The sequence below is a fragment of the Periplaneta americana genome, chromosome 7, assembly GCF_040183065.1.
Source record: "Periplaneta americana isolate PAMFEO1 chromosome 7, P.americana_PAMFEO1_priV1, whole genome shotgun sequence".
NCBI lineage: Eukaryota > Metazoa > Arthropoda > Insecta > Blattodea > Blattidae > Periplaneta > Periplaneta americana.
In genome coordinates, this window is record NC_091123.1 from 90820109 (window position 1) to 90837210 (window position 17102).

Sequence of the window (17102 nt, forward strand, 5' to 3'; positions counted from 1 at the left end):
ACAGTTAAGAGTTATGAGAACTTAATACGTCTGCCACATGAATCTACACCAACACATCAGAAATTTTATCGACACATTCCGGATTTATTCAAGAAGTGAATATTTCGCAAAAGGATTACAATACTCCATGAATTCTTAAAAAATTAACACCTTGATCCCTACTTGAATGCAATATAACGTTCAACTTCTGAAAAATATAAAGAAATAAACACGAATACAAAAATTATGGAATTACTTGCATTAAAAACTCTAGATACATTATCCAAAATCGGAATGGTTACACATTTACACATATGATCTCTGCAAAAAAATAATATACTGTAACAGGTATCTACTTTGACATACAAATAGGTAACTGATAACTAATAAATGTTTTGTAGAACACAATACGTAGGCTACCTACAACGTGGATTATTGGTTATGACTGATTTATGATTTTCTCTTGGTCTTTAGGGAATCTGAAGAACGACTAATTCGGAGATTTAAACTTGTTGTTACTGCAATTTTCGTCATTGCACACATTGCCTTTGTTCCGACGCATGATTAAAACGTTTATAACATCTCGCATCCCTTTAGAGCACGTGCTGGCTGAACGAGATTGTATCAACCCTATTACCACAGTCTAATATATACAGTCGCGCAACTTCAACACTTTTTTTGCCAACATTCGCGACACTAGCGCCCAAGCGGCAGGCAAGGCACTGGTCATAGGTTTGATACAGCCAGCACGTGCTTTAAAGGGATGCGAGATGTTATAAAAACGTTTTAATCATGCGTAGGAAGACAATGTGTGCAATGCCGAAAATTGCAGTAACAACAAGTTTAAATCTCCGAATTTGTCGTTCTTCAGATTTCCTAAAGACCAAGAGAAAATCATAACTCAGTCATAACCAATAATCCACTTTGTAGGTAGCCTACCTATTGTGTTCTATAAAACATTTATTACTTATCAGTTACCTATTTGTATGTCAGGAAGGAGAGTTTAAATAAAAACAAAGTAACTACCTGTTACAGTATATTATTTTTTGCAGAGATCATAATATGTGTAAATGTGTAACGATTCCGATTTTGGATAATATATCTACAGTTTTTAATGAAAGTAATTCCATAATTTTTGTATTCGTGTTTTTTTCTTTATATTTTTGAAAAGTTGAATGTTATATATCATTCAAGTAGGTATTATGGTGTTAATTTTGCAAGAATTCATGGAGTATAGTAATCCTTTTGCAAAATATTCACTTCTTGAATAAATCCAGATTGTGTCGAAACATTTCTGATGTGTTGGTGTAGATTCATGTGGCAGACGTATTAAGTTCTCAAGAAATAAAAGAGCCTTTTTAAATTTAATATAAAAAAGCAATCTTTTCTGTAATAATTTGCATGACTGTTATTGGTGTTGATTTTACATTCCCAGTGATTATTTGAGCCGTTCAGTGCAGAAGTGGTGTAAGTCAAACTCAGGTAATGAGGTTTAAAGTAAAAATGCTGTAAAACACAGCGCAAAGTAGCAATTAATATATCCTTCGTGCTATTCACTGACTATTAATAGTTTAAATACATTCGATATTAACTGCCACTTTGCGCTGTATTTTACAGAATGTTTACTTTAACCCCTCATTGCCCATTTTTTACTTACACCACTTCTGCTCTGAAAATAAAATTAGGCCTACACTTTCCGAGTTAATTGAAGTTACAATTTTTTCAACAAAATTGTGTGTTCATTTATTTGTTCTCACCTACGTGTTATTAACAATAAATGCATGTAAATTACGTATTATATAGGTAGGATAAGCTAAAATTAGGCATTATGTGTGAAAACTGGAAATGTAATGTAAAATGCGGTAACCTTTCCATAAAAATTTAAACCATACATCAGCACTATTTGCGACTCAAAATAATAAAGGAAATACCGGTTCTTAAGACTTGGAAAAATAATGAACTTCATATTAATGTTTAAATCCTCCCCTTTTCTTTATTTTCAAGTTTACCTCAGCGGCCGAGTTTACCCCAATTTGCGGTATGGAAAATAGTTAATTTCTCAGGAAATAGGGAGAAGGATTCACCACACGATGTACCCTACGAGATATGCCCTACAATTTTGAAGCTACCAATTTTTACTCTTCTCACAGGAAATACAAAGTTCCAATGATTCATAAATATATTTAGGAATGAATTGAATTAACCGACCACGCACGAACAATTATATTATTTCAAACCATGATACGCGATCAGGGCCATGATTCAGTTGTAAGGAGCAGAAAGAATTACGTTTATTCCCAGCTTCTGAAACTTGTAGATTAACTGCGTGTGAAATTCTTCCAGGATTCTAAAGTAGAATTAATTAGAACCATATACACTTATTGTATAGCATAAACATATAAAATAAATTACGCAAAACCCGTTTCCTGATGTGTTATCATATGTCGTGTGCACACTTTTAACTTGCCTGCCGCTAGAGGGCTACTGTCGCGCCAGCTGTCAAATGTTGGCATATTTTATACGTATGAGTTGCGTGACTGTATCTATTAGACTGTGGTATTAGACTGTGATACTAGACTCACACAGAGCGCTGGTATGCTGTCCAAAATTGAAACCAGTCTGCGCATGTTTACGCCGCCATGCTACTGGTAGAAATAGAGCGGTAAACACGATTGTCATACTTGTCCTTTGTTTTGTCTCGGGTGTTTTTAGTGAATAGTGTGAAAGTAATGGCAATATGATTTTGAAAGATGATATATTATCGCCGCGGACTCATGCTTACCATGTCTGCATCGTACAATAACGTGCGGTGTGGTTTAAAAAAATAATTTTGTAGGTTTCACTCTAAGCGTCACGTTGTCACGTCTACTTTCTCGATAAGAATAAGCACTAGTTTGTTATATTGTTAAATGGCTATTATTATTATTATTATTATTATTATTATTATTATTATTATTATTATTATTATTATTATTATTTCATATACGAGTACGTTGGCTTTCTTAACTCTTAATAATAACTCTTTAATAATAATTTTTAATCATATACCTTAATGTTCGTCCTCAGCACAAGACATTGCAACCTCGGGTTTAGTCTACGTGTATTATACAAGTAAGTGTCATTTAATAATAATTGAAGCAGCTTATTGGTTGCATTATTGAAATTGAGGCGAGTGATTGGAGCGGCGACACAAGAAATTGAAAACAATAATACAATTAAATTTCAAAGACCTGCCGAACGCATGAGGCCGCTCAAAGACCTTCCGAATGTTAACCATGAGAGCGCGGCGATAATACCATCCCTGTTTAATTTTCCAAGCTATTTGCAAAAGGTACGATATAATATTATCTCTGTTGTTACAATATCAATATCATTAAAAATCAATCAGTAGTTTACGACAATAAAGAATACTTAATTGTTAGTACAGGTATATCAGACTGTAGAGAAATCCCACTGAGTGAATTATTTAGACTTACACATCAGATGTTAAAACATTAGTGGAAAGATAACTTTTTGTTTTTATTATGTAAATGAATTTATCTGCAAGATAATAAACTTTCATTCAAGATCCATATATGGATAAATAAATATACAGATAATAAATAAATAAATAGCTATAATAGCTAAGCCTCCTTTGTGAATTTATGATTCAGAGTTCACCTATAAATAACTCTTTTACATTTTGCCGGATATATTTTATTAACAAAAGCAAGGAATGGCATCTTATTGATATTGCATATGTGCATAAAAATTATGTACCATCACTCCGCAAGCAATGATAATATATCTATTTTATTTATTTATTTAAAATAACAATACAATATGTAAAAAATCCACACATAAAAAGTATGTGGTTTTTTTTATCTTGCATAAAGTGATTGTTTAGTTTTTAGGTCTTCACGTTACCTATTGTTTGCAATTTATTAGGTACCGGTACCGATACTTTTTATAATTGACAGCATTCCCTTTATTAATTGAAGAATGAATTCAATGTAATTCGGCTACCTTCGCACATTATATTTTGCCAGATTACCTATGTCCTGTGGTCTAAAAGTACCGGTAATATAATTTTTGATTCTCTAAAACTTAACAAGTCTGTACTGATTATCGCATATTTATTTCACTTAGGAATTTGATTATAACAAGAACTTGTGTAATCAAGGTGCATATATTTATGTCTTGTGATCTAAGAGTTAATATGTTAATATAATTTTAGATTCTCTGAAACCTAACAATTTGCTGATTATCGTAAAATTATACAATCTTTAATGTGTATTGTGTAGGCCTATTTATGGATGTATCAGTATGTTTTCTATAAATTGCTGCGTACGTATTTTCTTTTCTTTAATGTTCTAACACATATCAATGAAACTTTGAATATGTTTATTTCGTCCTAATTTTACGTTAAACGTCGAAAATGGCCATAATATGTCAATTTCAGATCATCACAGCGTTAAATTGCGTGATTTACGCACTGCTATTATTTGTCTGCTCTCCAACAATATGGCGGCAAGCGCAGCGTTCAATTTGCCCCGGTTTCCTCGTTTCGCGCAGCCGAGACTGTAGGGGCTTGGGACGGAGTGAAGCCGGTTTGATGGACCTGACGCCATCTTGTTGCTACCAAAACATTGCAAAATAGCTCTTACGTTATAGAAGTTCTTATGATAATAGAAATTCCATATGTCCCTAATTTCTTGGAGGACTCACACTTTCTTGTTTCTTTCGTAATACAGAATCGATAGGCACGTATTTTTTTTAGCAAAAATTGCAAAACTTCATCGATAAATCACTTATATGCATATTTAAATTAACAGTTCTTCAAATTGGAGTATGGTATTTAATAGGTACTCTGGAAGGTTAAACAAACAATAATGATAAAAAGGAAGATAACAATTTACATTTTGCTACTAGTCCAATAAAAATGCTAGCCTATAATAATTACTTTTATAGGTTGATCCATTTGCTTAGATTTAATAATGCAACTTGCTTCTTAACGCAAATTATCATTCTCTTCTTTTTGCCAATATTTCGCATAGATGTCCCGATTTTGTTTAGAGAAAACGTGGAATGCTCTTAGCCATATAATATTTGATAGGCTCTTCGTTTATAGTATATAATTAGATTATAACGGCGAACAAAAGTGAAGTTTTATTACCAAGTGGGTCAAGTTAGATCACGACCGAGTTAATGAAGCAACTAAGTCTGCAAAGCATAAGTCTGATTTCGTGATTATAAAAATTAATTACAATAATATTAATACACTATTTTTTTTTTCTTCATCAAACGAATACATGCATTCGGTTGAAGAGAAACCTCGGTACACCCATTTTCTATAGCACGCGACACAAACTTCCAACATGGGTTGTTAGGTTAGCTTCGCTCGTAAATGCTAAGTCTGCAAAGCATGTCTGATTTCGTGATTATAAAAGTTAATTACAATAATATTAATACACTATTTCTTTTTCATCAAACGAATACGTGCATTCGGTTGAAGAGAAACCTCGGTACACCCATTTTCTATAGCACGCGACACAAACTTCCAACTTGGGTTGTTAGGTTAGCTTCGCTCGTAAATGCTAAGTCTACAAAGCGTAAGTCTGATTTAGTGATTATAAAAATTAATTACAATAATATCAATACACTAATCCGTTCTCTTAATCAAACTAATAGGTGAACAATACGAATCTAACCGACTAACCTAGGCTAAATCATTCATTATCTACCGGTAATAAGTACATTTCACACATGCATATTTACCTGTGAAAAGTTATTCCAGGATTTTTTTTTTTGAAAACCTGTTTGTGCAGCCATACGCAGCACATGTAGGCATATTGAAATTAGTTCATTTATTAATTAAAACAACGATGCAACGTCACAATCAACTGCCCATGTGCTAACCGGGAGCCCAATGTTTTGGTATCATCATAATGGCGACTGTCCACAAAAGCGGCTTCACCTCCAAGCTGTTCATGTCTACTCTATGCATTCTGTGCTCGTTGGTTCTGACAGTGAGATCCTGACACCTACAGACTAAAATACAGACTTATTAAATTTTCTCCTCGAGATATAGCACGTAAACGATAGGCATCGATGCACCTGACATCTGTAGGATAGATTCACTGTTCACTTAACGCTTTGTGCTCTTGAAGAGTCATAAGCGGCCAGCGAAAGACAATTTTCTCCCGCGCATGCGTGAAATTTCTGTAACCTTCTTGAAAAGAGCACGGCTTGTACGTGAACGGATGTTGCCAAGTTTACATAAGAAGTTTATGCAAGATGTGGGAAGTTTAAAATACTCGATCCTGATATTATACATCCCCACTAAGCCAATACGGTATTAAATAACAAAACTAGTCATGCATCGATGGAAACAAGGTGTTCACGTGCTCTTGTGCTCTTATTGACGCACCGCCACTGGTGTAAAGACAACTACGCATTGATGCAAGTCTTGTGTTATACGATTCTGATAAAAAATGTTCTTAGAATAAGCTTTGTGAGCTACGGAAAATAAACTTAATTCTAATTTTAATAAGGATGATTCGCGAAAATGGCCTTAGTTACCAATGAAAATAAACATAATTGGAATTCACTAGAAGAGTAACGGTTTCACGCGATGACGCGAAAGGCTCGGAAACTAATTTTTTATAAAGTTAATTCCGAACTGATATTTCCATACTAAAAGTATAGTTTTCAAAAATACAATTAGAATTAGCGTTACATACAAATGTTAGAACTTAAACGGGAACTTAGACATGCGTCGCAACTGATAGGCCTAACATAATAATGAAGTACTCAGTTACGAGCGATCGAATTTAACGTAATACGTATATTCTGAAAAGAATTAGTCTCACAATGTGATTATGTCTAATTACGCCAGAAATAATTTATTAGCTAACTGATATTGACAATATACAATTCCTAAATGTTTACCTTATCTAAATTACCGATAAAAAGGCAGGTCTCAAATCGCAACCATACTAGAACAGGTACCACGACGAAATGACCGCTCAAATGAACAGTGTTGCCAACTGAAGGTCCGGTAAATCGCCAAACATTAGTAGCTGTAAAGTCGCTATATTCCTTATTATCAATAGATAAAGTATTATATTTGCCGCTAGGAAGTGTTGAAAAAGTCGCTAAATCCCTATTTAAGCAATAGAAAAGATATAACAAAAATTGTCGCCGAAAAACAGTTAATATAGCTAGATTTAGCGACAAAATCACTAAATTGACAACACTGTGAACTGAGAGCTAAAAATATTATGCGAGACCTAATGCTCAACGGGGTTCACAAGATGACGCGAATGAACTCGGAAACTAATTTTTTAAGTTAATTCCGAATTTATATTTTCATACTAAAAGCACAGTTGTCAAAAATACAATTACAAAACAATTAGAATTAGCATTACATAACTTAGATATGCGTAGCAACTGATAGGCCTAACAATAATGAAGTAGGCCTACTCAGTTACGTGCGATCGAATTTAACGTAATACGTATATAATTATTCTCACAATGTTATTATTATGTCTAATTACGCCAGAAATAATTTATAGCTAATTGATATGGACAATATACAACAATTCCTAAATTTTTATCTTATCTAAATTAGCGAAGACAGGCACACCTCAAATCGTAACCACACTAGAACAGATACTACGACGAAATGGCCGCGCAAATGAACAGGTCAGAGAGCTTAAAAATATAATATGAGGCCTAATATTTCTCATCAATTCAATAATACAACTTCCGTCTTATCGAGATATCATACACGACATATTATTATTATTATTATTATTATTATTATTATTATTATTATTATTGTTATTATTATTATTATTATTATGATTGGTGGTGGTGGTGGTGGTGGTGGTGGTGGTTGTGGTGATGGTAGTGTTGCTGCGAAGGCACGTCGGTGATAGAAAATATTTAGCCCCTTTGAGCTGAAATTTAACTCATTTTTACTATCAGTCTGGTATGTTCTGTAGTTCCGCAGTTGACAACACTAGCAAGTATTTCTTTTTCAGTTTCTGTAAAATTTTATTTTGGCGCTTGAAACTTTTTGCGTTTAGCTATTCAATTGTTGACATGATGGACGAAGATAACGGAGAGTGAATAACTCAATTTGTTTTTAACTGTCACAATTATCATGATCTTCCGAAGATCGAACCGGGGTTTCCTACTGAGAGCCTTCAATTCAAAGACAAGTTACGGCTGAGTTCTAGGTTGATGATTATTATTATTGATGTTGATGTCAATGGATTGATGATGATAATGATGATGATGAAAACCAACACATACGAGGTACAACCTACGAATTCGACGACAATTTGTACACCAACTAATTCAAACTTCGTCTATTTATGACCCCTTGAGAAATCCACTCGCTTTCTGTCACTTACATATATACAGTATATATATATATATATATATATATATATATATATATATATATATATATATATATATTTCGTGAAAATGCTTTATTTAATTCAGTAACTAAAACAGATTGCATTCTTGTGGTTTTTTGCTCTGTCATTATTATCGTCATAATAAATTCATTATTTCCCTTGCTAAAATCCCTTCCCTTGCTAATTCATAAACTAAAAAAAATCGCGTTCATATGTTTTTATCTTCTGTCATTGTTGTTGTCATAAAATCATTGTATTTAAATTCATAATGTGGCGGCAGGCCGGAACATTCTGGCCGCGTCGGGAGTGTACTCACGCGTCCAGTGGGAAGGAAGACGCGGGAGGCGAGGGTCGAGCTTCGGTGGGCGCTGGGACACGACGCGGAGAGAGGAACAAGGCTACGGGACAGCGCGGCGTGGCAAGGGAGAGAGCAGCCCCGCGCGGAGTGGAGGGAACTGACGTAAGGAAACGTCTGGAGGCCGAGCGTTGTGGAGGCCCAGAACGTTCGCGAGGCAGAACAATCGAAACGCGTGGTTTAATAAATAGAAGCGCGAGCAGCCTTTAGGAGTCAGTTGAATCAGTAGCGAGGGAGCGAGCCAGCCTTGGGCAGCGAGCGAGGTGGATCTGAGTTCGAGTTAGTTAGTTTGTCAGCTGTGAGAAAGCTAGCTAGTCTTCAAGCCTTGAAGCGAGGTGAACCTGAGTTCGACGTGCAGTGAACTTGAGTAGGTCTGCAACTGTGGCAACGTCCAGGCGAGTGCGGCGTATCCGGAAGTCTTGGGTTCGAATTGCAGTGAACTTTATCTGGAAATCTTGGGTTCGAAGTGCAGTGAACTGTGTCTGGAAGGCTTGGGGTTCGATGTACCGTGAACTTGAATGATTGAACTAGAAGAACTAACCAAGGCGAACGAACTGTAACTGAGAACTGACAGTTTTGTTTTGTACAGCTGGCAAAAAAAAGTGGCCGCACTCGTGAACAGCGAATATTTTCAAAGTCCACTTCGAGTCGCGGCGATGTTACACGATGCATGTGCTTGTACAAGGAGTTCCGGAACTATGAAAGTGTTCCATATCTGCGCCTCGTAGACCAGCGGTAGAGTGCTTGTTTAATGATTCAAAGGTTGTTGGTTCGGGCCATCTTCAAGTTTTCATTTCATTTTTTAATCGTGCTTTAGCGATGTAAATGATATTCAAATTATCATTTATATTCAGTTATCGTGCTTTATGGATATCACGTTATTTATATTTTGTTATCGTTCTTTAGAGATATGAATAAAATTCAAGTCATCATTTGTATTCTCTTATCGTTTTATAACGATATGAATAATAATAATAATTATTATTGTATCTCCAATGGGGGTTAGCCCTATTTTACATATGTATGTTAGGGCTATAGTTTTATACAAAAAAAGATAAGCATAAAGAGAAATGGAAAAGAAAATTAAATTAGCTTACGCGATGTAAACAAAACATAAACAATCCGTAAATTAGGCAAAACAAATATCAGGTATCAATTTGAAACATACAAAAACATTAACAACACACATACGTAACACTTCTATAACACAAATATGCAGCTTTCCGTACCATACATAATAAATTAATACACAATAGTCACACAAACACAATCAAACTATAATTACGACATTGCGACGACATCAAGCATCCCATAACTGACTCACATACATAACAAATCAAGCATCTGTTACAACACATACACTTCAACGTAGTAACCATAGACAAATAAATAGAGGTAGTAACCACACTTTTAAAAGTTACAAATTTGGCTCCAAGAAGACTAAATAGGACACTGTTACTAATTACTATTCTTCTACAATTTCTTAAATACATTTGTAATAAATCTGTGAAATTCCGATATGAATAATATTCACGTTTTTTTTATATTCTGTTATCGTTCTTTAGCGATATAAATAATATTCAAGTTATCATTTAAATTCTGTTTTCCTTCATTAGCATTATAAAATAATATTCAAGTTATTTATATTGTTATTGTTCTTTCGCAATATAAATATTCTGTATTTTATGTAAGTAATTATTATAACACAAATAACCATTTATCTTTTTTAAAATAGGTTATTTTATTTACATAATTGAATACGTATTATATAATATCTTACATTAATTAAACAAACCGATATTTATCATTTATATTCTGTTATCGTTCTTTAGTGATACTGTATAAATAATATTCAAGTTATTTATATTGTAATCGTTCTTTAGCGATATAAATAACAAATTTAATATTAGGTTTGAAAAAATTCAGTTGCATAATACTGGTATTAGTTTTTTCTTTTTTTATTATTACATTATACTATCTTGAACCACAATAAAATGAAAAGGAGTAACGAGGAATTGAACCTGAGACGTTGACATCTAAATTCCGACGTTCGTCCGCTGAGCTACGAGGGCAAAAGTGTGGAAACATTTTCGGAAAAATTGGCCCAATCACACTCTAAGATTTTCTGATGATTCGTAGAAGCTAGTCCAGGATGCGGGGGGCAAAGGCTAATTGGGATTTCCCGGTCTCTGATAGGGTCAAACATCCTGCCGTGATTTTCGGTGAAGTCCGGAGGGCCCAATTAGTCAAATCCACTCTCCTCATCTCCACGCTTGGGCCCCCTGGAATCTAATAAGATGCGAAAGAGATAGTGGTGTGCGGAATGCAACGGGATGTTACCGCATTTAGGCCTATCCTTCCCAAGAAAAACTGCAAAAATGAACAAAGGAAGCTTTTAATAGAAGAAGAAGGGTCTTCTGCGGATCTCTGGAAAAATAACTAAGGAAGAGACTAGTGAAGTGCTTTGTGTGGAGTGTGGCATTGTATGGGGAAGGAACATGGACATTATGACGAAATGAAGAGAAACGAATTGAAGCGTTTGAAATGTGGATGTGGAGAAGAACGGTGCGTGTGAAGTGGACAGACAGAATAAGAAATAAAATTGTGTTTGAAAAAGTGAGTGAAGAAAGAATGATGCTGAAACTGATTAGAAAGAGAAAAAGGAATTGGTTGGGTCTCTGGTTGAAAAGAATAATAGACGACATTAGGATATGTGGATCATATGCGGAGACTAAGAGGAAGGCAGAAAATAGGAAAGATTGGAGATTGCTGGGATTGCAATGAAAGATCTGCCCATGGGCAGAACACTTATGTATGTATGTTCAGAATGCCTGGAATATCGTGTCTAAGAACAGTCGCTATTTGCAAAGCCTAGTCGATTCCATGCCCACTCGACTGCAAGATGATCGAGATAAGAGGAAGATAGACTAAATATTGAATTGTGGCTTTTTGTTTTGTTTTTTGAACGCTTAATTGTTTGAATGTTTTAAGGCCGACGCCAGTAAATTTGTTTTGTTTATGCCACGAAAGATATTTTTATTGAGAATAAAATCTTTTTTCTTTCCATTTGCAGCCACAATATCATAATGATAAAGTCATGGCATAATATATTAATGAACCTGATGTTAATTACTAAAATAATCGTAAAAGAGAAAGGAACCATTATGTATAGTTTGTCTCTCTCAAAAACAGAACAAAAAAGAACATAAAAAGCTCGAGGTTGTAGTCGAACGCAGGACCTCATGAATAAGAGGCCTGAACGCTACCATTACGCTATCGAATAAAACACAGTATACTTCAATTATAACTGTAGATATCAGGCAACGTGGTCCAACAACATGTAACATCGCCTGTCTCCGAATTGTAGCGAAGATACCCGAAGGGAACTTTGTTTCAGAAGAGCGGCCACTTTTTCTTTTGACAACTGTACAAAGTTTCATAAATATATGTTATATAGGAGAGGAGTTATTAATTTTGTCTAAATGCATCACTCCTAAATGGACAGTTTCTCTCATAGAAACATAATTAGACTTCGTAGATAAACATATATTGTACCTCCATCTTCCGTACAATGTTTAAAAAAATTGATAGATAGGAGAGAAGTTATTAATTTTGTCTAAATGCACCCGTTACAAAGGGGATCGTTTTTCTTGCGCAAACGTAATCAGAGTTTGTACACAAACAATATGTATCGCCTGTAAGGTCTGTACAAAGTTTCATAACAATCCGTTAGAATGCAGAGAAGTTATTAATTTTGTCCTGCTACTAGATTTGGGTTCTCATCCACGGTATGTTTGTTAAGGTTACATAAAAATGTGTCCAATATATTTTTAATCTGATGTTCGATGTCATGAGAATAATTTTGCAGGCCTAAAACCTTACACAGCAATTAGAAACTTCCTTATTCCATAATTATTTTCTGCTGTTATGCCAAACATGGGGCAATACTGTATGCCCCACTACTGAAAAAAATTAATTAGGCCTACTGATAAATGCGCAAGAGCTCGCAAACTTTAAAACAAGGATTCAACACTTTAAATGATGCTGTATTAAATGGTAAACGAATTGTCATAACCGGACGTGACTGGCTATACTAAAACTTACATCATATCTGAAGAACTTTAAATTTTTTTTTTCCATTGTATAATTTAAGTCGTACTGTACGAAGAAAAATACTTTATAAACTTGAAATTGAAGGTACATTAGTAAGAACGTACCTACAGTATCTGAAGTGATTCCATGTCTCACAACACGATAAATCATTAACAATTGGCTCTTTTTCACCCGCATAATAAGCCTGACTACGACGGAACAGAAGCGAGAAATGTTAGAAATAACTCATTGTTCAGACCTTTGTAAAAATAACTTGCCGCTGATAAAACAGTAAAACCTATTCCTTATAACATTCTCCAAATGTTAAGAAACATAAATTAATATTCACCTTTGCCTAACTAAACAAGTCGAAATTTGATTTTTGTCTACCTAGATTGGGAAAATGGCACACTGTGCATCGATCCCTATCCTGAGCAAGATTAATCAAGTCTCTACAATCAAATCCCGCATCATTCAAATCCATTTTATATTATCCTCCCATCTACTTTTCGACCTCCCCAAAGGTCTTATTTCCTCCGGCCTCCCAACTAACACTCTATATGCATTTCTTGATTCGCCCATACGTGCTACTTGCCCTGTCCATCTCAAACGCTTGGATTTAATGTTCCTAATTATGTCAGGTCAAGAATAAAATGTATGCAGTTGTGCGTTGTGTAACTTTAAATCGTCATATTGTCATTTCTCTGTTGCTGCAACAACAGATTAATTGAAATACATTTATCTTGTGTCCTGTATCCGTATCATATCCAGAAGCAATGTGGCATTCCAAAAACTGTGACACTTACTATATTATACAGGGACATCAGTTTATTTTTACCAACATTTTTAACATTAACCTGGCTATACTCGGAAACACTGTTACCCCGTTCCATTACAGGAGTTTGGTGTTACTAGTGCAATATGTAAACAAATCATTTTACTAGTTATAGGAGGAGAGAAAAGTAGTGTATCCATTTATGTTACAGGGAAATACGATATTAGGATTTTCAGTTTGATCATTACTTTTACGGTATTTTACTTTTTCAGGCGGTTTTATTCATTATAAATGGCTACTTTATTCAGCATATTACTGTACTTTCGGTAACTCTAATCTTCACTCCTGCTCGGTCCACACAAATAAAGTTATTCAGTCATGTTACACACCGTATCTGTGCGAAATAAGCAGGGGAGGGTATTTACGGAGATCGCGAAAATCACGACATAATAGATATAAAATAGATTTTTACTAATCTTTACGAATTAAGTGATTCTGATTAATAATATGCGGATAAAACAATCACGACAAATCGCGAAATAAAGTTCTAATAGCGAAATATGAACACATTCGCGAATTATTATTATTGTGTCGTTTTATAGCGAATTTCATATTATGAGTTCTTTTTTCGGACTTTTTTTCATTTGAATTTGTTGCACATCCAAGTAGGCTACATTACGTGGTATTCCAGGTGTTCTGATTACATTAGTGAACTCAAAAGATGGCGAATTCAACATTTCACTAATAATTTGAAAGTGTTAATTTGAGGGCTGCAAGTTTCCATCCCCCCCCGTTTTAATGAATGTGTGTTAAATACAGTCTCAATCCAACAACTATTGTCTATTGGCCATACCGCGCCTTTACCAGAATACAACGAACCATTAATGTTAATTATTTGGAAAGTAATATTCATACTGAGTTAATACTCCAATTTCAAAATAATTGTATTTTCTAAAATTTCCATTAATATCCAACAAGAGTACAAATCAATCTCCAACAATCTCCGCCGACACCAATATTAAAAAACACAAATGATAAAATTAATCTCCATAAATACCTGCCCCTGGAAATAAGCTTCAGTAATATAGGCTTTTCCTTCTATAGAAAAAGCAACCATATTTCTGAAACACACTATACTCTGGACTGTTTACTTCACTGCTAGCAGACTTCGAATGCAACAGCGGCCGTAAGTTTGTGTGGCTGACGGGAGCAAGAACATTAGTGAAAGGGGTAGGAGTCAAGTACATTCAGAAACGCAGGTACAATAAAAATGCAAGTAAAAATAAAGTGATGTCCCGGTACAATGGGGTATAAGAAAAATTCTTTTATTTTAGGCACTGAACCAAAGCGTATTATTCATAACAATGTTGCGAGTACTTCCAAAACAATAATGGAATGATAAATCGAAGGAACTGGAGCAGCTGAGCGAATTGTTTAAATGTATATATTGGCCAACAGCTACTGCTGGCAATGGCAGCGTCTTTGGGCTACATGACAACCGGACTGGTACGAGGGTTTTCATCTCCTGGCGTGCCATCTATGCAACAGATATCTCCTCATCTTGTGCCAAACGACAATGCAGTATCCTGGATCAGTAAGTATTAATGGAAGTAGCATTGTTATGTTGTCGAACTCAATCTAGAAAATTCTAGCTCTCCATGCACAGACATAGGCCTACAATATAATCAGATTGCAGTTTATATCGAAGTCAATTATGTCATGATAGTGAGTTGGACTCGACATTTGGGGCTAAGCTCGGGTGCGGGTTCAAATCCGTCTGAATTGATTTCCTGGTTGGTTCTTTTTAGGTTTTAAAAACTCTAAAGAGAATGCCAGGCAAATTCATACAAATTCTTAGATTCATTTCACTATCACCAATTCCACTGACAAGCACAATAATCCTTCAGGTTGCTGAGCGTTCCAAACAGAAAAAAGTCAATTGTGGAGTGTAAATAATTTCAAATTCATTAAACGCTTTAACTAGGGAAATTAATACAAATGCGTTTCTCCATACATTTTAACCAACTTAACTCAACATCACCTCTTATAACTCTTCAACTGTTCTTCCAACTCAACTATAAAAAGACTTTTTAATTCTGCGTATTTACTGAAATAATACGGTGGTAGTGATATTTCAGTTTCTGAAATTTACGATGAAGCGAGGCTAATAGAATAGGTTCATGTGATTAAAAATCTATGACCTATAAATAATTCAGTAAAGAATAGACTTTATGGGAGATGGAGTATAGGAGGTTAGTTTAGATGGGCGTGACATTATTTGGTAGGAGATTACTTACTTGTTGTACCATTAAGAAGGAAACATTAATCACCAATTTAGGAATATCATTTCTTATTCATAAAAGAATGAAATCAGCAATACTTAGTACTTAAGGGTAGATGGTGTGATATCATAGTTATAAATGTTCACGCTCCTACAGAACAGGAAGACGACCATATAAAGCAGCCATTTTCAACCGGTGTGCCGTGAATGATCCGCTAGTGTGCCGTGAGGAAACGAAAATAGTGAGGAGGAAAGGAACTGGTCATCCTACCCCATTATCCATTGACCTAGTTGCCTCATAAGTGGTGCCATATTGGTATCACTTGTGAGGTTCAGAATTGTCTTCGGGCAATTGAATAAATAAACAACAATCGTTGCAAAAATTGGACAAATGAAATTGAAAAGAGTAGTAAAAAAAGTGAGTACACAAGAGTCAACATTTAGTAAACACAGTTCTTTCTAAAACCCTCAAAATTCCTAGTGGTTGGGAATCATTGGTTTATTAGCCTATATGAGTGTGCCGCGAAAATTTAAATAACACCTTTACTGTGCCATATATGTTGAAAAAGGTTAAAAATCGCGGGTATAAAGGATAGCTTCTATAAGGAATTGGAACACACTTTTGATCAGTTATCTAGGTATCACAAGAAAATTTTTATTGGGGATATCAATGCTAAAGTTGGACGGGAGGATATTTTAAACCAACTATTGGAAAAGAGAGCCTACACGTAGTAATGATATTGTATTTAGGTTATTCAACTTTGCCACATCAAAAACTATAATATGAAAAGTACAACATTTTCCCATACATATATATAGTTGGACTTCTCCAGATGGATTGACACACAATCAAATAGATCAAATCTTGATAGATATGCGAAGACATACTGTAAAGTAGACATTCGATCCTACAGAGAGGCAGACTGTGATTCTGTCCATTATTTGGTAATCGGAGAATTAAAAGAAAGACTATCAATAGCCAAGCGAGTAGAGCAACAAGTTAATATTAGGATATTCAATATTCCGAAAATAAAAGACGAGGAAACTAAGTAACATTATCAGGTCGAAATTTCAAATAGGTTTGCCACTTTAGGAAGGTCTAACGAAGTTGAGAAGGAGTTAGTAGACTATTAATAGCGTGTTTAAAAATATCAGAGATAATACCAAAATTGCAGCTGAACAGGTTATTATAGGTTACTATGAAACTAA

At 34.7% G+C, this 17102-nt stretch overlaps 1 protein-coding gene across 1 annotated transcript in view; it reads left to right on the forward strand.

Moving 5' to 3' along the window:
• The window catches only part of LOC138703283 (facilitated trehalose transporter Tret1-like), a 129365-nt gene that overhangs the window by 90699 nt on the left and 21564 nt on the right, over positions 1 to 17102 (forward strand). The window contains exon 2 of the mRNA XM_069831034.1: positions 15071 to 15206. Within this exon, the coding sequence (XP_069687135.1) occupies positions 15071 to 15206 (136 nt within the window). The remainder of the gene's footprint in view (positions 1 to 15070; positions 15207 to 17102) is intronic.